At 37.5% G+C, this 24185-nt stretch overlaps 1 protein-coding gene and 1 pseudogene across 4 annotated transcripts in view; one reads left to right on the forward strand and one right to left on the reverse strand.

The window, feature by feature from the left end:
* The window catches only part of EYA4 (EYA transcriptional coactivator and phosphatase 4), a 279788-nt gene that overhangs the window by 127269 nt on the left and 128334 nt on the right, over positions 1–24185 (reverse strand). For all 4 annotated transcript variants that reach the window (XM_004587245.3, XM_004587244.3, XM_058673473.1 and 1 more), the window contains exon 3: positions 10366–10415. In XM_004587245.3, coding sequence (XP_004587302.3) covers positions 10366–10415 — 50 coding nt within the window. The remainder of the gene's footprint in view (positions 1–10365; positions 10416–24185) is intronic.
* Positions 14745–15356, forward strand: LOC101527902 (small ribosomal subunit protein eS4, X isoform-like; annotated as a pseudogene).

Consider the following 24185-nt stretch of genomic DNA (forward strand, 5'->3'; position numbering starts at 1 on the left):
AATGGATTGGGCCTGGCGTGGTAGCCTAGTGGCTAAAGTCCTCATCTTGCATGCACCGGGATCCCAAATGGGCACTGGTTCTAATCCCGGCTGCCCTGCTTTCCATCCAGCTCCCTGTCTGAGGGCTGGGAAAGCAGTAGAAGAATGCCCAAGGCCTTGGGACCCTGCACCCGTGTGGCAGACATGGAAGAGGCCGCCAACTCCTGGCTTTGGATTGGCTCAGCTCCAGCCATTGCAGCCACTTGGGGAGTGAATCATCGGATGGAATATCTTCTTCTCCCTCTATCCTCCTCTGTGTATATCTGCCTTTCTAATAAAAATAAGTAAATCTTTGGGAAAAAAATATTAATGGATTGTATTATGTGATGCATACTCACAGGCAGATTCCTTTTCCTTATTACAAGGTCAAGTATCTGTGAGCCATGAGCACTGTACCTGTCAATGGCGTAGGAGAGAAGGTTTTTCTAGTAAGGGTAACTGGCTCATTCTGGGTTGGATGTTCAAAATGCTGATTCCTCTAACACCGTTTACAAAGCCTTGTGTTTCTCAAATCTTTATTAGTTTATGAAAAACAAAGAGGTGTTTTGGGAACATAATAGCCTCCTTTGACCAACAAAGACATCTTTTGAGAAATAAGAGATTCTGAAAATGTATCAGCAAGTTTGGGATCCTCACAGTGGCAGGACTGTTACTGGGACCTGGATTTAGGAAGTGTTGGATAGTTTTACAATGTGTCAATAAGTACTGAGTATGCTGCATAATCTTGCATAACAAAGCATTAAACCTTCCAAATCTCCCATGCAGAAAACACGGGGGAGTCATCTAGATTTCCAGTCATATGACACACTACACAGACACAGAGACAAATATACTTCTCTATACCATGCTTTTCATCATTTGATGGTCTTTATAATATATAAACAATAAATAATGAGAAAATCCAGGCTAACAACCACCCCAACAGCACACCTAAAATGTAATGGTTACAATATGTAAGTCAGTGTCTGAGTTCCAACAGCCGGTTTTGTTACTAATGGCAGACACCATGCTGAAGCCAGCAGTCTCCACCAGGACAGCTGCTCTGAGGGCGTGGCGCATGTCTTGGCATTCTACCAAGCTACATTAATCATTTTTTCCCAGGCACTGGCATGATCTCTAGTAGCCAAAATCATTGGGACCTCAGATTCTGTACAGAACTGAAAGACCAGACAACGGGCAACGTTAGAGGGAGAGAGCAGGTACTCTATGCTATCACTTCAGACTTTGTTCATTCTTGAAACAATGACATCTTAAAAATCGTAACTTTTTTTTTCCTCTTTAGAAGATACTGTTAGTTTTCAGAGATACAAAATTTCTGCAAATTGCTCCCATGACAGAGGGCAACAGAGGAGCTTTCTGTTTAAATCAAATCTACAGATGCAAGAACAAGAACTTCCCAGGTGATCTTTTGTTCCCAGGAATATTTTTACATGGCATTTCACTTTAAAGATAAAACTGTAATAGTCCATTACTAAAACAGAAATAAGGAAGAGAATGAAGGAAGGAAATGGGGGTAAAAAAAAGAGGTTTATTTAAAATTTTTTTTTCTCATAAAATTTGGTAAAGGCATGATGACTTCAATTAGGATAACTATAAAATTTATCAGGTAAACTGGGGTTTTTCAAGTGGAGTATCTCTAACTAAATTAACACTGGGACAGCCAAGTAGAAGTTGGGACTGCCCTTTGGAAAAGCTACGCTATAGTGCCCCTACTTGTTAGAGCCAACTCAGATCATTCTTACATTTGATTGTGTTTATAAATGATATTTAAGCCTTATTAGCCATTATGCACCATACTACAGCAAGAATAGTAAACACAGATAACGAATTCTTGCTTTTCACTTATATAAGAAACATTGTGCCACTGCTTTATGCCAGATATTGTACTAAGTACCTGCACTAAATTAAAAACAAGCAAGCAAACAAAAATCCTTAATGATCCAGATATTACAATTATTCCTGCTAGCAGCAGAAAAAAAGATTACAAAACTTCAGCTATCCAGAATTTTCAAAAAATAATCACTAGGACTGAGTAAAGTTGTATGTTGCTGAGACGTGTATCATTTTAAGCAACAGCACATTTAAGATGGGATCAGTTTGTGTAGAAATAATCCTAAAATTTTGTGATGTGCAGTATGATTTGACTTTTGCTTAGAAGATCAGGGCTACCAACATTGAATAGAACCATTACACTGTACCAAGGCATGTCCTCTTGTTCTCAGGTTTACTCCAACATAGTGCAATTTCAAGCGCAATGCTGAAGTATCCTGGGAGTAGGCATTCTGAATTCTTACATTTATGTTTCCTTGCTTCTATGTCTCATTTTGTGTTATTAGACTCTTGCTTGCCAACACTAACACTAACTGTAACAATGGCAGTCGTGTACATTCACTCGCTACAAAGTAGACACTTTTCTAAATGCTTGCTACATGTTCTCCATGTAGAATTCTGGAATATGCATGCAGTAATAGAAAACAGGAAGGCATTCTCTCAAAAACTCTAGGATACCTGTTTGTTTCTCAGATCTGCCTGTGTGGGTGACATTTGTTGGACGATCAACTGGGTAGGGCCTTAAAGTTTAATTTTAATTAAAAGAACTTTTAAAGTCAAGCTTATAAACCGTTTTCCTAACTTTCATTTTTAGGAAAAGCAGAGTGTAATTTTAAGTTCTTGAATTTGGGGAATATAAAGACAGTAATTGGCACAGTATTCATGCTCAAAAGACACCAAGTATCAGGTGATAGAAATTCATAAACACATGAACAAAGAATCCATTCATCCACTGCTTATTGAAAAGCAAATGAGAACATTGTGTAGGTTGCTAAGACGACAGAAATGTGATGATTCAATGTGAGATAATGAACAAAATTTCTGTGCTGTTAGGAGGCAGATTTTTGGAGTTGTGACTAAGTCCTTACCTATATTATGGCTGAAACTTTAAGAGCTGTATTTTTTAAAAAACTGTGGTCTGTTGACAAAGAAGCTTCAAACTGAAGCAGGCCTTCAGCTGGGATGCCCACATCCCACATTAGAGTGCCTGAGTCACATTTCCAGCTCTGCCCCCTAAGTCCAGCTTCCTGCCAGTGCAGACCCTGAGTGGCAGGGATGATGGCTCAAGTTATTCAGTTACTGCCAACCATCTGGAAAACCTGGATTGAATTCCTGCTCCCAGATTCCAGCTTCCAGACTACCACAAGCATTTGAGGGATGAGCCACAAATGGGAGTGCTCTCTCTGCTTCTAGGTTAATACTAAAAAAAAAAATAATAATAACCTTGAAAACTTCAATTATAGGCAGAGACTTGGTCTTGCAGAACACACATGCTATAGCGGAGAAAAGCATTTCTTGCTGAGGAAAATCTCATTTTGGGGTGGTATATCAAATACTTATCAGCAGGAAACTGTCAGAGATTACTGACAATTAGACAAGAAAAAAAAAAGATATTTGCAACTGACTTACTAAAATTCCAAGGAAATATTTTTTCAAAATACAGTAAAAACTAAGATTAATAACTTTGTCAAGATGAGTGCAACATTAATTTTGAAACCCTGAGTTTACTCTATTCTAGCCACACTGTCCTCCCACATGCCCAGCATCCAGCTTAAAATCACAGCCTATACTCTGACAACATTCCGGGTCTCCTTTCCTATTCCCTAACCTGCTTCTAACATACTCCATTATTAGACCCGCTCCTTTTGTGTTCATTGAGGAATCTCAAGACTCAGTTCCTGGCACATAGTACATGCCCAAGAGATAGAGGCTTCAGGAGACGTAAGATGTATCCCTGCAACTGAACTGTGAAATGAAAAATTGCCAGAGGCCCTCGTTTCTTTTCATGTAAAGCTGTCATATTTTTACTCACATTGAGTTTAGAACATGTGTACTAAAAAGATTCTATGTCTAGAATAATAGTAAGAATACATGCAGCTCAACTGAACAGAAGAGCAGCCAACAAAGCTGCTATGATTCTAATACGTTTGAAGTATGTCCTTCAACACACTGGTGTTATCATCTTTGTCCTCAGTGTGCTATGTCAGGAGGTGGTATAGGCACTAAGAAGTAGAACTTAGTGCAAAGACATTGGGTCACTGAGTCTTAGGGGATGCTATCCATGGAAGAAATTAATGTAGTTCTTGTGAGACCCTGACTAGTTCTATTGAGAAGCTGGTTATTGAGAAGCAAGCAGTTTGTCTGCTGTAGTGCAGCAGGTTGAATCACCTCTTTGAATGCCAGCATCCATATCTTGAGTATCTGGCTCCACTACTTCTGATCCAGCTTCCTACTAATGCATATGGGGGTGACAGGTAAAAGCACATATCTGGCGTTCTATCACACACAGATAATAGAACCTAAACGGCAGACCTGTGCAATCAAGCTGTGGGTCTAGAATATTGTGAATGGATAATCACTGAGTGGTTGAGTTAGCAAAGTGAAAGCACATTTTTTGATTCCTTTATATACTGTTTCTAGGAAAGTGGAGGATGAGGAGCTGGCATTGTATGTAACACACAGGTTATACGAATGTATTACGAGAAAGGAAGTAGTAGAAAATACAGTGCATGTGTTGGGTTATCTGCTCAGTGTCATTTTCTTGAAGTTCTTGCCTTCTCCCTACCTCCAATATGTTCCCACATGTAGCTTCTGAAAACTGTGTTTGTGTTCTGGGACCCTACCTCTTAAGTCATTTCCATCCCTAGAAATACATTACTGAGATAAAGAAAGAAGTGTCTATAGTCTGGGCAGCAAGAGTTACATCATAAAATCAGAAGCAGGGTCAACATGTGTATTTTCCTCTTATTGGGAAGCTAGTGAAGAAACCAGTAAGGTGATCACTCAGTCCACACCCGGAGACAGCAAGACACTGAAGAAGCTCTGCAGAGAGATCAGGGATGTACCAAAGACAAATATAAAGGCAGTCCCTGGCTCCTCCAACATCCCAGAGTCAACAAGCTCTCTGTGTTTGAGTTCTATAAGGACCACACCTTTGTTTACTAGCAATAAAAATACCAAAACAACAAAGAAAAACCAAACATTCCCTTTCTGTTTCAATGGGCTTACACATATAGCTGCAACCAATGAAAGCCCACACTGAAACAACTAGCCCCAATCCGTTTACCTACCTTCCAATCCTTCCTACTGTTTCTCCGCCTGAATCAAGCAGGCCAGTAAAGCATATCTTTCAGAGTGTGGTGAGCTCCACATCACTGTGAGCCACATCCTAAGTTTTGAAGAGATACTCATGTAAACGTATGAAATGAAAGGAAAGCAGAGTTCAAAAAAAAAAAAAAAACAAACAAAAAAAACAGACATAAGATAGCCGTGATCTGTATAAGGAAAAGGAATAAGGCTTAAAGATTAGTCTTATTCATTGTAAACATATAGTAAAGGATAATTCTGTGAGAAGCATGTACCAGGACTTTTCAATTGTCTGTCATTCTCCTTTGCCCATCCACTTAGCAAATGTTTAAGTCTAGAGAAGGAACTACACAAAGGAGTAAACATGAAGGTGTTTCAAAAAGTCTTCAGAAGTAAAATTAAAAGGTTGAATTTATTTAGATGACAAAAGGATGTTAAAACTCATTCATGCTTTTCATACTACCCATCTTCCATGTATTATGGAAAAACTGTAGCGCTACAAACATTTTTTATACTAAATTAAACTAATAGTTTTAGGTCTTTTTTCCCGTGCACACCTTTGGAAGTATTTCATGGCAGCACTAAGGTGTGCTGATTAATAAAACAAATTATCAGGAGTTTTCAATGACACAGGAAATGACTGATTAGTTTGATTTTGATAAGACATCTAATTAAAAATCTAAGTTTTGAGTCTGTTATTTGAATCTCTGATCATCTCTGATAACAAGGAGTCAGCAGATACCTCGGGTAATTGTCTGAGGAAATCAGCTCAGTAGGTTGCCATGACCCAAAGCTGCAAGATACGCCAAGCTATTGAGGACAAGATTAACAGCTAACAGGACATATCATTCATTTCTACTCTCAGCCCAGCTGTATCTACACCTGCATGAATCTGTCAGCACACTCCAGAAAAGGCAAAATGGATTAAGAAAACCTCGAAGGCATGCCAGACAAAAGAAGAAATCAGAGAGGCATCCACATGAGGCCAGACAAAACACTCTCCAAACTGGTAGGAAAAGGATTAAGCCATAATATAACTAAATTGCAAGAGGATTAAATCACTCCAGACAATCTAGATAGCTACCATTATTTATCTATTATTTGCAGCAGAAGTATTCCTTGAAACTTGAAAGAGATGATTTTAAATAACTGCAAGGAGTTAATTATCACTTTTCAAGGTGGTTAGTAACTTATTACTTCACTAGTCCAAAAGCTCATGTAAACTAATAGTGTAACTAAATCCCAAAGTTTAAAGCAACTACATTCTAAAATTTTCAAGTAGGAAGAAATGCAACCTGGTATTATGAACGCTAAATATTGATTATTTATTTTAAAGAGGGAGAGAAAAATTCTGCTTCATTCCCCAAACACAATAACGAGAGGAAATCAATTGTTTGAGCCATCACAACTTTCTCCTAGTGATTATATAAGTGGGAAGCTGGAGTCGGAGCACCTGACATAGATGCATGGATCTCCACCAGCATCTTTATCGCCATGTGTTAAATGCCTACTCCTGGACATGTGGTTTTGATTCTTTTTGGAGAAAGAGACTGAGTTAGATAGGCCTCTGATTTGACACATTAAAATACTATGCTTATTTTTCATAAAAGGGTCTTCTGCTTTCTACTACGAATGCAATGAATCATTGAAGTTTTAGGCAACCACTCACATGTAGCTAAGCACCTTTGTCTTCTCAAGATATTGCAATAATTATTTACTAGCAAGAAAAGAATATCCCAAGTATAACATTGATAAATTGTAGTTATTTACACAGATGAATTAATTGCATTTCTTAAGCATTTACACATAAATCTTAAATAAACTTCCTGATGCTCACTTAAGTCTTAGAAAGGTAACTGGAATTAACCCCAATGCTTCTTTAAAAGTAGAAAAGTCATTTTTTACCTTTTTCTTGGTAATGGTAGTATTAGTAAAGAAACAATCACAAAGATACAGGCCGTGGCTTTTCTTGATTCTAAGCTATCGTTACGTTCTCAGCCATCTCAATTTCTTTAACTTATGAAGTGGGAAAGAGTCAACCCTCACCATTACCACAGAATCCTTTTACACTGTTCCGTATGGAAAAACTATCATCTTAGCTCGTAAACACCGTAAGTACTTCCTGCATTTCAATATTCTTAGATCTCCCTGTTGCATTCTGCTGCTGGTACTATGGCTAAGTTGAGACAAAGCTACCACAGGAAGAAAGCTGTTGTAATTCCTCCAAGTTCCTTCACAGCCTGATTTCATCGACGTGTGCATTTCCACTCACGCCTTAATGAACAGAACCAGCATAGAGTAACACTGCTCTCTCTGTGTTTTACTTCCTTTTGGTGATACTTGTTTGCTCTGTTCTTGCATAAAATGCTCTTAGAGATTCAAAAGGAAAACAAAAACAGCAAAGAAACAGAAACACAAGATAAACAAAAAATTCATCACTCAGGTCTTGCGGGACTATTTCGAAGTAGAGGCACTCTGAGATTTGGGGAAGACTGCATCGAAGAACTTGATCGATTAGGTCCTCTTTTCATACCACAAGGAAGAAGACTGGAAGTCGGAGTGTTAAAGCATGTGAGATACATGGACATTTTTGCTATAACATCACTTGCTTGGAGGCTTATTACATTCAACTGAAATCATGCATTTTCAGGAATGATTCAAATGAAATACACATCTGAAATAAATCTGCTATAAATATAGGTAAATCAAAAACAAGTTAATGTTTCACAAAGTTTCTATTTTACGACATCCTACAAGGTAGCAGGTTTGTTTTTAGGATAAAGTAACACATGAAGAAAACATATATTTTTATTTTCTCATGTACCCATCTTACAGGCATTATCAGTTATAGAAGCAATAGTCAAAAACAATATATTCTGAACACAGCAAAACACAAGAGAAGTAAGAAAAACAAAATGGAGGTAAAGAATACCAACATTTGTACAAAGCACCTTGTATTTTTTCTGATACGACATCAAGTTGAACAGTTTTAAGAAACAGAGAAAACACCATCCCTACAAGATGGCTTTCAGTATACACATGTAATTTTACTTTCAAGAAGACAATTTGCCTTCCTTATTACATTGCATGAGTCTGTCAATTCTTTTTCCTAATCTATGATTTACACATGTAGCCTAAACATTTCTTTTGCAAAGGGGAATGAAGTCCAAGCAAGACAAAGAATTTGGTGATACACACATGTCACTTTCACAATTCTGTCAAACTCTCCACACCCTATTTAATTGCTTCCCTACTGGAAAAATACTTTCCATCTGCATTCATTCTGATCAATCCAAATCCAAAACCAACACCCCATAAAGCTAGCTAAATAAATGAATGATGCTTGCTTCAGGTTCCAAGTGAGGCAGCATTTTATAATCATGTCTTCAGTTCATATTTTATGCTAACACAGCATTTCATTTTGAGTTCTGGTATTCAGATTTGTTTAGAAAAAAATTTACCTAGCCGCAGGCTTAAAACCTCAATCTCTTCCTCCACTTCTATCTTTCTTTTCCTTTACACACACACATACACAAACACACACACTGACAGATAGGAAGGTGAAGGTAAGAACACAAATGCTTGTAATTCTTTAAAATTATTCATTTATTTATGTTAACTTTGGAAAACATAGAGATGGAGACAGAGATAGATACAGGTATTTCACTTGCTGGTTGATTTCCCAAATCCTGCTAGGTTAGGCCAAAATCAGGAGCCCAGAGTTCAATACAGGTTTCCCATAAGAGCATTGGAACCCAGTACCAGAACCAACAGGTGCTGCATCTCTTCATACATAGTGTCAGACAGTTGCATCAAGAGCAGAGGAACCACGTCTTGAACTTGGCACTAGATATGGGTTGCAGGCAACTCAAATGGTATCTTAACCACTGCATCAAGCACCTGCCCTGTGGCTCCTAGAGAAAACCAAATGTACCCAGATACGAATGTGCACAAGCATTGCTACTAAGTAGCTATAACAAAGGTAAACTTGGTGGTGGTTGTTGTTTTGATAGGTTATAAATAACAAACCAGCACTTGCATATGCTGTATAACGCATTCTTAAAAGGAAAGACTACAGCTGAATCATTATCTATATGCATGAAATTGGCATTTTGAGATTTGATTGTTGTTTATACATTTTTCTATGCTCCTAAGTGGTTTTTTTTCTCTCAATTTGCTACCGGTTGAATTCATTACCTAATGGAATACTAACCACGTACTTGTGAAGGGAATTGGAAATACTTCACTGTAAAAATTAATAATAATAATAATAATAATAATAATACAAAAAAGAAGGGTGGGTAAGGACTTGAGTGGTAGGTAGAGTAAGGTCAAATGTATCACATACGTTTCTAAATCTGTACTGTGAAGTACATAAAAGTTGTTCATAATTTTTTTTTCAAGAATCAATGATTGGAATAGCATACTACAAAAAGGAAACACAGGAAGATCTACTGAAACTAAGTGAAAAGTTACTATAAACTTGCTATCCCAAAGGAAAACGTTGTAGCGAAGAACTAAGTTCCTTATTATTTTATTATTTCAAGAAACACTACAAGCATTACATTCCAGAATCAATGGGGCAAAATAAAGACCCACCTCACACTTACATACAAACTTCCTAATGCAACAGATTAAGCCACATTATTACGGACATACCAAGGAAGTATGCTTACTATTGACATAGCATCTACAGCACTTCTGTGCTTTTAAAATGAGGTCTGGATTTTTAAATAAAAGCATTGCAAATATACAGTTCCCAAAATATCCATCAAATACCTGGTCCAATCACATACAACTAAATAGTGTGAAATGTATCAAGTGGGCAGATCACAATAATTAATCATTTCCACCAGCTCCAAAAAACCAACAAGAAAATGCCAGACAATGCTGAGTTTTCTCATTTGATAGCAGTCCGAAAAATCCAGTGCTTTTTAACCAGAAAGTAAAAGAAATACATTTTTCTTTCAATAGCACAGATTTGGCACTAGAATGAAAACTAGAATGAAAAATCACGATTGACCCAAAACAATGAATGATGAGAGCATCTTTTCAACTATTTCAACAGATGTTTATGTTGCTGTTAAGTGTTTCAAGTTTCTTTTGTATTTGTTACACAGTATGGCATCTTACTAGTTCTCCAAAATTATAATTTTTCTGAGTGGACCGATAATATTCATCTTACTGTACCTGGAATTCTGAGGTTCTGAAACATCGGATTCTGTGCACGTTTTCTTCACCTGCAAGAAAGCAGTACTAGTTATTCTCACATGAAGACACCGTTTCCTCATGTAAGGTCAGGTACTTGATGTTCGAAGTGGATATGGCTCTGCTCATCACGATCTCTATAAAATAATGCCCATATATTTTACAGTATCAACACATGGTACTAAACAGCATATTTCATTATTACCGCATGAACATCTGCTGAATACACTTCCCTGGACTCCATAAGGTTGTAAAAAGTTCAGCTAAAACAGCCAATCTAGCCTTAGTGGGAACAAAGAAACTAAAGAATTGTGTTTCCCACTTAGGAGCTAGAAACTTGTGCTGTTCTCAGCCCACCAACAAGTGTTTTTCCAATTGATACTGCTCTGTCTCCTACTACATCACATAATAATCACAAACACCAGGTTCTGGGGCACAGTGCAGTGTTAGCTGAAGCACCCATGCATTAATTTCCATCTTCTCGATCCAGTCACTATTTTACATATGTCTCAGCATATCAATTAAGTCTAAGCATTGTTCATGGACATCTCTCACATATTTGCAGAATGCTTCACAGATTGTATTTCAACTGTGTGGTTTTGAACTCACAAAAGGTTAAGGAAAAAGAACAACTTTTCCTCCTAGGACACACTATCCATTTCTGGACAGAAGCGGGAGGTAGCTCCTCCAAGACAAGGGAAAGCACAAATTCACCCCCTTTCACAATTTGACTAGAGATTGAATCAAGATGGCGGAATAGGGTAAGGACACGTTTATGCAGATGGAAAAACATTTAATCAGGATGCAGCAGAGAGGACATATTTCAGGAAATAGGAAAGGACAGAACAACAGCAGAGGGGTACCTGGAGACTGATAGACACAGGAAAGCAGCGGGCACAGCAGTGTGGTGTTGCAGTGACTAATACTCCAGCACAGCGATCTGAACTCCACCAACATCCGGAACTCCACCAGCAACCAGGTGGGAAGGGGCTTTCACTCGGAGCTCGGGTGGTGAACCCAGACAAAGAACTGTCCGTCCTGCTGTTCTGTTTGACTTGACCATGAGCAGAGACAGAGCAGCAGATCTCAGATGGGCAGTGCGAGAACAGAGTGAATTTCACAGTCCAGTCAGCCCCTCAGAGCTGAATTGGGCAACATTTTGCGTAAGGAGGAAGAGGGCAAGGGAAGGGACTGAGCATGCGCTGAGCTGGGAGTGAGCTCATTTCTGTCTCAGTGAACTCTAACGACGTGGCATTCTACAGGCTCCACCCAGGGCAGATCTGGATAGCCCTCAGATCTGACAGCCAGCAGATCAAGAACTGTAGTGGTTGTATATCAGGTGCCATTTTGGGCACTGTGGCAATAGCTTTGGGGCTGCAGGGGACAATAGTGAACTGCGCATGTGCTGATCTCGCGAAAACTTGCTGAGGTCCAAGATTGCACGGGTCCCGCAGGAAAATAATACTGACTGTTTCAGCGTACCATTCAAAATAGGTCTGTGTGGCACCCAGACCTAAAGTCCAACAGGTTCCGACAAGATCAGCACCACCAACAACCTAATTATATAGGACACCTGGTGTCTTTCTAATCCGGGACCTGCTCCAACCGGAAGGGGGAGAAAGGTTGCAGACAACAATGCAGCCTCAGCATGGTATCACAGGAGGTCAAGAGTGGTGAGCCAAGAGCAGGGGCTGTGGAGACCATGGTGGATCTGATATAAGAACCCAGATCTGGAACTCGCTGGAGGTTGTGGCACAAGTGGCTGCAGCAAAAAAGTTGTGTACCAACCGCAATAAGTAAAATTGCATTGAAGACCTGTGGGTGACACGACTTAGAAACCTACCCCAAGGAGAAGACTCTGCTAACCAGAAGTGCAATGACCAAGAACAAAAGAAGAGACAAAGGCACAATGAATATTATTGAAAACTCCCCAGCAAAGGAGCAAAACCCTCTGCTAACCTGAGTTAACTGAGGAAGACATCGAGAAAATGGGGCACACAGAATCCATAAGACTCATTTTAAAGATTCTGATCAACAATGAGAAGCTCATGCAAGAGTTCAAAGAATTTAAGGAAGCAATAAAGCAAATCAAGGCTGATATATCAGAAATAAAGAACACAGTGGAGCAAATTAAGAGTACAGTGGAGAGTCTCCAAAATAGAATGAAGCAAGCAGAAGAAAGAATCTCAGAACTGGAAGATATTTCCTGTCATCAGGGGGAAGCAAATAAAAAGCTGGAAGCAGAGCTGGATCAGGCCAAAAAAAGTATTCAATAATTGAAAGACACTATTAAGAGGCCGAATCTAAGAGTTATGGGAGTCCCAGAAGGTGCAGAAAGAGAAGCTGAGTTTGCAAATGTATTTAAAGAAATAATAAAGGAAAATTTCCCTAATGTGGAGAAAGAATTGGGAGACAACATCCAGGAGGAGCTCAGAACTCCCAACAGGATTGATCAAAAGCGATCTTCACCACAACATATGATCATCAAGCTCTCTTCAATTGAACATAAGGAAAAGATCCTTAAATGTGCACGTGAAAAAAATCAATTGACATATAAAGGAATGCCAGTTAAACTCACAGGAGATCTCTCACAGGAAACTCTACAGGCCAGAAGAGAATGGAACAACATATTCCAGATTCTAAAAGAAAGAAATTGTCGGCCTAGGATAACATATCTAGCAAAGCTTTTTTTCGTGTTTGAAAATGAAATAAAATTCTTCCACAGTAAAGAAAAGCTAAAAGAATTTGCCTGTTTCAAACCTGCCGTACAAATGATACTTCAAGATGTTCTCTTGACAGAGAAGAGGAATAGCACCTACCAAAACCAAAGGCAAACGGGAAGAACATCCCAGTAAAATGACAACAGAAGACTAAAGCAATGAACAACCCATTCCTAAAATGATAGGACCAAAGTACCACCCACACATATTAAACTATGAATGTAAATGGCTTAAGCTCAATCAAACAACATAGATTAGTAGACTGGATTAAAAACAAAACCCATCTGTTTATTGTCTGGAGGAGATACACTTCAACAAAGATCACCGGAAACTATATCACATGGGTTTTGTTGCTTTCTGTTGGTTTCATCTCTTCAAAACAGTTTCTTCTGATTAAATTATCCAATGACTCGTAGATCATACAGTGGCATCATTTTCTTCAAGAAGGTTCTTGATTTTCATTTCTTTAGCTACTCATTCGTCATTTAGTAGCATGTTATTTAACTTCTTGGTGTTGTTAATTTCTTTTTTCTTCCTGATGTTGATTTTGTTTTGTGGCTTTTCATTTAAGGGGATGTATAGTAGCTGTGTAATGGAAACTGTCATATCTAGTAACATGTGATTTAACTTCATGGCATTGTAAATTTCTATTTTTCCTTCTATTGTTGATTTTGTATCATGACTTTTCATTTAAGGGGATGTACAGTAGCTGTGAAATGGAGACTAACATCCAGATGTGAGGAAGCAGTGTGGTATGCATCTCTATTTCCAGACAAAGATGTACTTACAATGAAACTGTTTACTATATCTTGACAATAGGATTCTGGACTCTCTGCCATTGTCCATGCCCGCAATGATGGACATATGACTGAGTATGAAGAACTATATGTTAGTAATGATACAGAGGAACTGGGAGGGGGTACGGAATTGGGGAGGGGATAAGGGAATATGGAACTGCATCATAAAATGATAGCAATAATAATAAAATGCTAAAAATGCAATTAAAAAAACAATTTGACTAGGAGCATAGACATCAATGTCTATTAATACGGCCTTGAAAACGCATATATGGAGAGTAGACCAGCTTCAAAAGTCTCTCATTTGACAGAAAAATGTACAAAGTACATTTACAAGCCCAATTCTTAGGTGTTTAGCTATCCAAGTTTCAAGTATCTATCTTCCAATCTACAGAATTCGAGATTTTAACATCTAATCTGTGGCTTAGAAGAAAATAAATGGGGACCACTGAATATATGTCATGAAAATTTGATATAAATGTTCTAAGTTAAACAAGTTTTGAAATTGAAAAGGAGGTCTTTCCAACCCCAGAAGTAGGTTTTACACTCCTTTGACTCACAAGAATGCTTAAAAGATCACAAAAATTCCCACACTATCAAAAGCCTTTATATTTTGCTTTCAATTCCAAGCCTGGATTTTATAATCTGGGAATCAGTTATTTCCTTGATTAGTTTTATCCTTCTCACAACCTGTATATACATTACAGAGTATGAAAATAAAACTGAACAGAGTGCCGCATTACTCTATGATATTCACTTTTCTATGCCTTTAACATAGCATCATGAGATGGAGAAATGAAGAAGTACTTAAAAGACTAGTTAGCGCCCTTTTCGTTTGCAGCACAGCCATGGCTCATGGGCCCAAGAAGCAGTTTAAGCGTGTAGCAGCTCCAAAGCACTGGATGCTGGGTAAAATGACTGGAGTTTTTGCTCCTCGCCCATCCACTGGTTGCCACAACCTGAGAGAATGTCTCCCTCTCTTCATTTTCCTAAGGAACAGGCTTAAGTATGCACTGGCAGAGGATGAAGTTAAGATAATTTGATACAGCGGTTTATTAAGATTGATGGGAAAGTCTGAACTGATATAACTTATCCTGCTGGTTTCCTGGATGTCATCAGCATTGACAAGACAGGAGAGAATTTCCGTCTGATCTGTGATACCAAGGGTCGCTTTGCTGTGCATCGCATTACTCCTGAGGAAGCCAAGTACAAATTCTCCAAAGTGAGGAAGATCTTTGTGGGCACAAAAGGAATCCCTCGTCTGGTGACTCATGATGCTCGTACGACTCGCTATCCTGATCCCCTAATCAAGGTGAATGATACCATTCAGATTGATCTGGAAACCAGCAAGATTACCAAATTCATCAAGTTTGATACTGGGAATCTGTGCATGGTGACTGGGGGTGCCAACCTTGGGAGAATTGGTGTGATCACCAACAGAGACAGTCTAGCTTGACAGGACTTGCCCCATCAGTGTACTTTTTTATGGTATGTGTTTTTCCTAGCACTTTCTGAAAGCCCCATGTATGCATATTTTCTTAAGAATATTACAACAGGGCCCGGCGGTGTGGCCTAGCAGCTAAAGTCCTTGCCTTGAACGCACCGGGATCCCATATGGGCGCCGGTTCTAATCCCAGCAGCTCCACTTCCCGTCCAGCTTCCTGCTTGTGGCCTGGGAAAGCAGTCGAGGACGGCCCAATGCATTGGGACCCTGCACCCGTGTGGGAGACCCGGAAGAGGTTCCAGGTTCCCGGCTTCAGATCGTCGCGCACTGGCCGTAGCAGCTCACTTGGGGAGTGAAACATCGGACAGAAGTTCTTCCTCTCTGTCTCTCCTCTCTGTATATCTGACTTTGTAATAAAATAAGTAAATCTTTAAAAAAAAGAATATTACAACAATTGAAAATATCTTTTAACTTCATTTTCCACGGTTTGAAAATAAGTTGACAGAAAGCACTCCAAAATGAATGTTTTTCGTCCAACCACAATGATGAATTGACCTTGGGACTGACCAGAGAATCTCCAGACCAGAACAGACTTCGATTCCCAACTACAGCCATTGTTTAGCACCAATGGATTCTGTCTTTAATATTCGTAACTTACTAATGTATTGATCCCCAAGCAACTTACTAGCAGGTCTCATTATATTAACTTAGTCTCCAAGCAGTAACTGTAACAGCACAAAACATAGCTACTGGTCTTGGTATCTGGCACCTATATAGTCTCAGTACGTATTTAATGTTTAACAAGACAACAATGACAGCATTGGAAAATGACTCAGATGGACACTCGTCCTCTCACAAGTGCCAGGATTCCATAAGTACTCAGGTTCATGTCCTGGCTGCTACTCCTCCCATCCAGCTTGCTGCTTCTGACCTGGAAAGCAATGGAGGATGGTCAAAGTCTTGGGATCCTGCACCCCTTTAGGAGACTCAGAAACATCTTTGGCTGCTGGCTTCGATCAGCTCTGCTTCAGCCACTGCAGCTACTTGGGAAGTGAACTAGCTGATGGAAGATCTTTCACTCTGTCTCTCTGTCTGCCAATCTGTCTTTCCAATAATAAAGAAACAAATACTTTTAAAAATATTAGTGTTTCTCTGTCATAAAGTTTGTCAGAGAAATAATATTAGTAATTATGTATATATGTGAAGAACTTAGAATTTAATCTTTAAGCAAGGAAGCAGTGAAGGGTTTTAAGAAGCCAACGAAGTAGAGATGGCAGAGAGGACCTGTGTGGATGCAACCAAAAAGAGTACAAATTCCATGACAACAAACATTGTCAATCGTCACATCCCCAGGCTCACGTAGATGCTCCCCAAATACTAGCTGCTACGTGAATAAATCAGTCTGTCACTGAGAGATGAAGACATGGATTAAGACAGGAGGAATAGGGGAGAAGCAAAAGGATGATTTTGAATAAATATTTTTGTAACAGAAATGATGGAATAGCCTAGCTAACAAAATTATTCAATTGACCAAGATGTGACCTTTCTATTTGTCCTTGAACAGAAACTTTAAATAGATCCAAAATTAAAAAAAAAAAGTATTTCATGACTTTTCAAATTTCTCCAGAACTTGATCTTTTTTGCTGAAATAGTGAAGACATTTTAAAAGAATCATTACGAAATTGACAGAAATTTATAAAAATTTTAGTGTCTTGACAATTGGAGGCCAATGGAACGTTTCACCTATTTCTACCTAATTTGAACATATTGCCAATTTTTAAATAAATGAACTATCAACTTACTTCTGAACATATGTTGAATGAAACGGAAACAAACAGAATAAGAAACTAGGTAGGGTTGTGTGGCCATTATATACATCAAAATCTTATCCTAAAAGAATGGGTTTTAGTCTAGAGCCGGAGAGAGAGGCACAGTCAGAAAGAAGGCATGTCCACCTGTGTGCTGGTTCACTTGCCAAATATCCTGGAGCCAAGAACTTCATCCAGTTGTCCTGAACTACCTGCTGCCTCCCAGCTTATGGATTACCAGGAAGCTGGAATTACGAGTACGGTTGTGGACCAAACTTAGATATTCAGTGGTGTCTTAATCACTGGGCCAAACCCTTACTCTCAAATTTTAGTTTTCGTATAACACACAAAAAGGCTTAAAAAAGACTTATGTCACATGCATTAAACTGACTGCAATAAACTGCATTAATGTCTAGTCAGAGAAAGTATAAAAGCACATATAAAATCAAAGCATGATAAAATTATTTTAAGAAAATTAGCTGTTAGTATTCAACTAACACATAAGTAAACCAGCGGATGGAAGATTTTTTCTCTGTATCTTCTTTTCTCTGTAAATCTGCCTTCCAAATAAAAATAAATAAATCTTTAAAAAATGACTTTTCTGAGCTGTAACTGGGACACAAAAAGTTGTACATATTCAATGTGTTTAACCTGAAGATAAGCATACATCTGTGAAGCCATCACCACTGTGAACATCATTCATCACCTTCAAAACTTCCTCCCCCTTGGGCTCAGCACAGCAGCCTAGCGACTGAAGTCTTTGCCTTGCATGTGTCAGAATTCCGTATGTATGCCAGTTTGTGCCTTGGCAGCCCCACTTCCCATCCAGCTCCCTGCTTGTGGCCCCGGAAAGCAGCAGAACAGCCCCAAAGCCTTGGTACCCTGCACCCATGTGAGAGACCCAGAAGAGGCTCCTGGCTTCTGGCTTCTGGCTTTGGATCGGCTGAGCTCCAACCACTGCAACCACTTGGGGAGTGAATCATCAGACGGAAGATCTTCCTCCCTGTATCTCCCCTTCTCTGTATATCTGACTTTATAATAAAAAATAAAGAAATCTTTAAAAAATTTCTTCCCTCTCTATCTGCCTATATATTTGTGTTTGTGTGTGTGTACATGTGTTTAGAACACCTCACATGATATCCAACTGATTAGTAATTTTTAAGATTACAGTACAGTGTCGTTAATTACAAGTTTTGTGTTGTAAAGTAGGTCCCCAGGATTTATACAACTTGGATGGCTTTGTGCCTATTGACTAATACATCTGCATTTTAAAATACTATATTCTGAAGAGCAATTTTGAAAGAATTCATATTACTTCTTATGATACATGAACCAATTATCAAATATTGTCCATTTGCTACAGAAATAACCATTTTTTTAAAAAAGAAATAACCATTTTTGATCAACCGTTTAAGCCCTATGTGTGGGTAAACTGAGAAGTTTTGGAGAAATTATCCAGATATGTTTACCATCCAGTGTCACCATTACACTAGCAGCTTCAAAACTTTTTACCGTTGTTCTTACGGTTTTCTTTGTTTCGTATGTATTTTCTTAGGGTTTTTCTTTGGTGTAAAACATGTTCAATCAGTAAAGCTATACCAAATCCTCAGGATGTAACAGGCACCCTTCTAGGCACAGAGCTGAGCTAGACCCAAGTAATTCAGCAGAGCAGCCACTAACCACACATGGCTTTTTAAAACTGAAATGCATCCAGGCAGAAAGGAGCTATGATGTATGTATAAAAGGCATGCTGTGTTGCCATATATTGCTATATTTGTGTGAATAAAAGAAAATCAAAACTCTGTTTCTTTTTACCTTTTTAATGTGGTCACTGAAAAATTTAAAATATAATAATACTGGCATGATTTTTCTGTTGGCCAGTTCTGACCTAAAGGAGGAAACCGACAATAAACAAACTGCTAAACAAGGAGTGTGGTTAAGTTCTGAGAAGAAAATAATGCAGAATAAAGGAACAGAGCAGTCTAGCTCACAATATTATACCATTTAGACAATTACAGTAGGTAATTTTTTTTAGATACTCCCGAGTTTTTTAAGCTGCATTTACATGAGTGACATAAAATGCATGGAACTAAATTTTAGAGAATGTGGGAGTTCAGTTTGAGAATAATGCAAGCAAATAACATCTGTGAAACACGTGTACAGAATATCACCATCTTCATGCATTAAGATTCAATCTTAATTTTTTTCATATTTTTAATCATTAGGAACTTTGAGAAACTCCCATTCCCTTGTGGAGGATCTGAATTATTTCATAAAAAAGATTGCAAACAGGAACAAATTTCTTCTAACCCACCCACAAATCTTCTTAAAAAGCTGGAATCAATTATCCTAATTAGATTTTATTTAATCTTTCTATTTATAATTCCTGAAACATTAACATACTTTCTTTTTAAATGCAAAGGGTGGAATAATTGGAAAAGATATTTTCAAAAAACCTCTTTTGAAATTCCTCTCTAATTATTAAGTCTTAGAACACTGTACAGTAATAACATAAGATCAATTCTCCAAGTCAAAATTTCAAGAATGAAAATTTGTTGAAGTAATGAATACCATTATAAATATTTTAATTGGTTATATGAAAGGGAATACTTATCCATTGAAGTGTGTAGGATATAAAATGTGGTTTAGATTTAAATGAATATTACTTAAGGAATACATGGACACATACGTAGATAGAAAATTTGTTCCAAAGATGAAATTGGATAACATTGGTTCATGCATAGCACTTTTTAAATAGTCAATAAAAATTTAAACTTAAAATAGTGTGTTCCAAATGTGAATACCTTAAAAACCCAACTGAATAAATGATTCTTATCAAAGTCCTATATAGTTGATAGTCTTGGATGAATGCATACTTCAAAACACATTTTATGATTAAGTTGAATAAAATCATTGTATAAGATTACTTGAAAAAGTAGAACATCATCTTACTTTCATTAAAATTCTGATTTAGTGAAAATAAAAGACATCTTGAAATATCAATGGTTATATGATTTTTAATACTTTAACAAAATTGGTCATGTTAGAGTTTTAAATTAAATGTGAAATTCAAAACTAGTCTCTTGTCTATTTCAGGAGTGTGAAATGCGGTCTCATTTAATAATCTTAATTGAGCCGCCCTTTTATCCACATTGATTTTTAAAATACTTTCCAGGATTCCCTAGGTTACCATGGTCACGAAATGAGTAACATTAAATGAGTATGGATCACAATACTTCCTCTCCTACATCACTTCAGGACATATGTGATAATGTAGGGTAAATAAGAACATAGGTATATGAATGCACTTAACAATCGACAATGACTGGGACTGGCATATTGGCTCAACTGGCTAAGCCTTCACCTCCAAGTGAGGTATCCCATATGGATACCAGTTCATATCCTGGCTGTTCCACTTCCCATCCAAATCCCTGCTTGTGGTCTGAGAAAGCACGGAAGATCAAGAAGAAGCTCCTGACTCTTGCCTTCAGAAATGCTCAGCTCTGGCCATTGCAGCCATATGGGGAGTGAACCAGTGGATGGAAGATTGTTTTTCCTGTTCTCTCTCTGTGAATCTAACTTTCAAATAAAAACGAACATATCTTTTTTAAAAAGGAGTTGATGACAACTAATTACAGTTGAGAGTATTTAACAAAATATTTTTCATAATATGATGCAATCCTTATAGTAGTATAAGAAAGCAAGTGTACATTCTTTCATAAAACAATTTGAAAAGTAGTGACTCTCTATGGCTTAATGTAAGTTATACTTATTTAAATGAGATAACCTGTGATTATTTGTAGAAGCAATACACAAATATAATTTATGCTGCAAACAAACCAAAGAATTGTTATACTGCTATGCTCAGACATATATAACCTTATAGAGAAATACAGGGAGAAATATCCTGCATATATTGTTCCATGCCCTCAAATGCCTAAAAAAGCCAAAGGTGAGGCCGACCACAGCCGGAGCCAAGTACTCCATTAAATTCTCCCACATGGTGGCAGGAAACCAAGTACTTGAGCTATCATCTGTTGCCTTCTTGGCACATTAGAATTATGCTGAATAGGAAGTATAGACAGGATTCAATCATACTCATTATCATATGGTATATGCAGGCATTCCAAGCACCTGTTTAATGCTCTGTGTCACAATGCCAATCTCCATGACACTTCTATATTATGCTCAAAGATACAACTAAATACTCTATTTTTAAGACAAGGGTTGATAAAATTAATATAGACAGAAGAGATGTAAGTTGAGTACTGTGGTACCACTGGTTAAAATGCTGCTTGGGATGCTTCCACAGAGCCAATTCCAGTTCTGGATACTCTGTTGCCTAGCCAGCTCCCTGTTAATGCTCCTGGGATGCGGTGGATGACAGCTCAGGTACAGTAAGTACCTGGCACCCATATAGGAGACCTGTGTGAACTTCATGGCTTCTGCATAGTCCAGAAATGGCTGCAGTGGCCAATTAGGGAGTGAACCAGCAGATGGAAGCTTGCTCTCCCACTCTGTCTTACAAATAAATAAATAAATCCCTTCAAAAATAAAAAGAACAATAGCATAAGAAAAAAGATTAATAAATAAAATCATTCCAGCAAAAATCTGAAATTGGAGTTATTTTGACATTATAGTGTTCAACTGTTCTGGTCAAGATGTAACCTAATTTCTGCCTATGACTTTGCTGGACCCTGGTTTGGGGAAGGAAGATTAGACAAAATCTCTCTCTCTCTCTCTCTCTCTCTCTCTCTGTTTCACACACACACACACACACACACACACACACACACAAACACACATGGAGCAGAAATTATGTTTTAAGTGAAAATATCCTACAGTCTATAACTCTTCATCAAGTATAAATGTCAAAATGCTTTTCTAATTACTTCAGAGTTCACAGCAAGTACAATACGTAGATGACAAAGGACCATAATTCCAAGCCTATGAAGATATGTGTTTTAGGGCTTTGAAGATTAATGTGGTCTGAGATTTGGTTTAATATCTATGTGCCATACACACCACACATGCTGCATGAATTATTAAAGAAAATTTTGAACTCCTTCTAATGATATGTCTTTTTCATTATTGCTCTACAGGCCAAAGCTCCAAAGGTAACTCAGTTCTTAAAATATCACAAAAGGAACCCCAAGACGCTGTAAGATATCACATTACAGCTCTTAGAAAAAGCCTTCCACTCAAAGTTGAAATGAGAATCAACTACCCCACCTCCACACTAGGCTTATATATCACAGAAAATACAGAAAGAATTTTTCTTACAAAAAGTCCTTACAGACACATCAGGATGTATTTGCCCATGTTGCTTCTTCCCCTTTATACCTATTGTCTTTATGTTTGTTGGTAGTCCTTTGTGTCACATGAAACCTAAGCTCTTGTGTTAGACCAATAAAAATAACAACAAAAAAACAAAATGGAATATTCAGTCCTAAGTTAATAACTATATTTAATGAACATACTGTTAATTTGATGGAATCCACTGCAATTAAATTAAAAGGCTGACTCTACTATGCTTTTTCCAGACTGCTCCAGGAAGAATAATGCCCTGGTATTACATATCAGAGCTTTACATTACCTTCCATTGAAATGAAGATTTGGAAATGATCAAAAGTAATGCTTTAAAAATAAACTCAGGAATTTACTCTCATCCCTAAACAGAGAAAATAAAACTCTATATTTGCCAGTATCATATATCTACCTATCTATTTATCTATCTGTCTACACAGGTTTTTTTTTTTTTTTTTTTTTGTCCTTTTAAAGATACTAGAATGTTTTGGCCACAAGGTTAAGAACTTCCCCATTCATCATGACCTGCCAGGTACAACAGGATCCACTCAGTCCTCTACCACTTACCAAATTCAGCTCATTTTAGTCATGAAAATTCAAAAGAATTTGGCTACAGGTACAAACTAGCCATCATATATTTTAAACAGAAATACCAGTCATTATCTAGTATACTCTAGTGCACAAAAAACATTTGCCGATTAGGGATAACTGATAACCAGCTTCTACACATTAATAATAACTGACTATAGAGATGCTCTAGCTTATTACCACAAAACTATTAAATTCATAGATAGAAGTTTTTTGAAGTCTCTCCTGAGTTTGTCTGAATAGCCATACATAGTGACACTACACACACACACACACACACACACACGGACACACACACATAGGCTGTGTGCATACAAATATGTAAAGGATGTTTTCAATGACTTTATAAAAGCTATGCTACTATTCCTAATAGTGTCATCAGAACTCTTACAGACTTAAAGAGATTCTTTAGCTTTAAAAACAAAATGTTAGAATTCAAAAAAATAAATTTTGCAATAGAATATAAATTTATTTTTGGAATAGCATAATGAGGAAATAAGCATAAAGATATACACTTTCAAGTTTTTGAGCTGTAACTAAAATAAATTCTGCAAAGAGGTAATTTTCGAAATACTGGTTGGCACAACTGTTTTTTCTTTTTAAAATTAAACTCTAGGCAAAGAGAAAATAATTTATGGATAGCATATTGCATTTTAACCCGGTATGCTTTATAACATTGTAGCAACACTTTTAAGCTTTCAAATATATTGTGAAGTAGCTTTATATTTGCTCTATTTTACATGAACATTGCTATCAACAACCTTATAAATCAGCAGCTCTCCAATTTTAACGCTAAAATGAAATTCTTGGTTGTCAGAATTAACAAAACACAAACTGAAACAACGTATACACTAAAAGATGCAAATCATGAGAACCCTGAGCAAATTTTCCACTAAATTAACTATCTAAATTATCTAGAAGTTACAAAAGGTTTGTGCAAAAACACTCCCATGTGAAATCTACGTCATGCATACAAATACACAGTCAGAATAAACAGTACTACTAATTGGGCAGCTTCAAGTAAAAAACTGAACAACTTCTTAGAAGAATTTAACATTTTCAGTTATTTTACTGTTATTAACATAAAAAAACAGATTCCATGTATTTTATAAGTATTATATATGCATTTTGTTCTAAG

Source organism: Ochotona princeps, chromosome 1, assembly GCF_030435755.1.
Source record: "Ochotona princeps isolate mOchPri1 chromosome 1, mOchPri1.hap1, whole genome shotgun sequence".
NCBI classification, from domain to species: Eukaryota; Metazoa; Chordata; class Mammalia; order Lagomorpha; family Ochotonidae; genus Ochotona; species Ochotona princeps.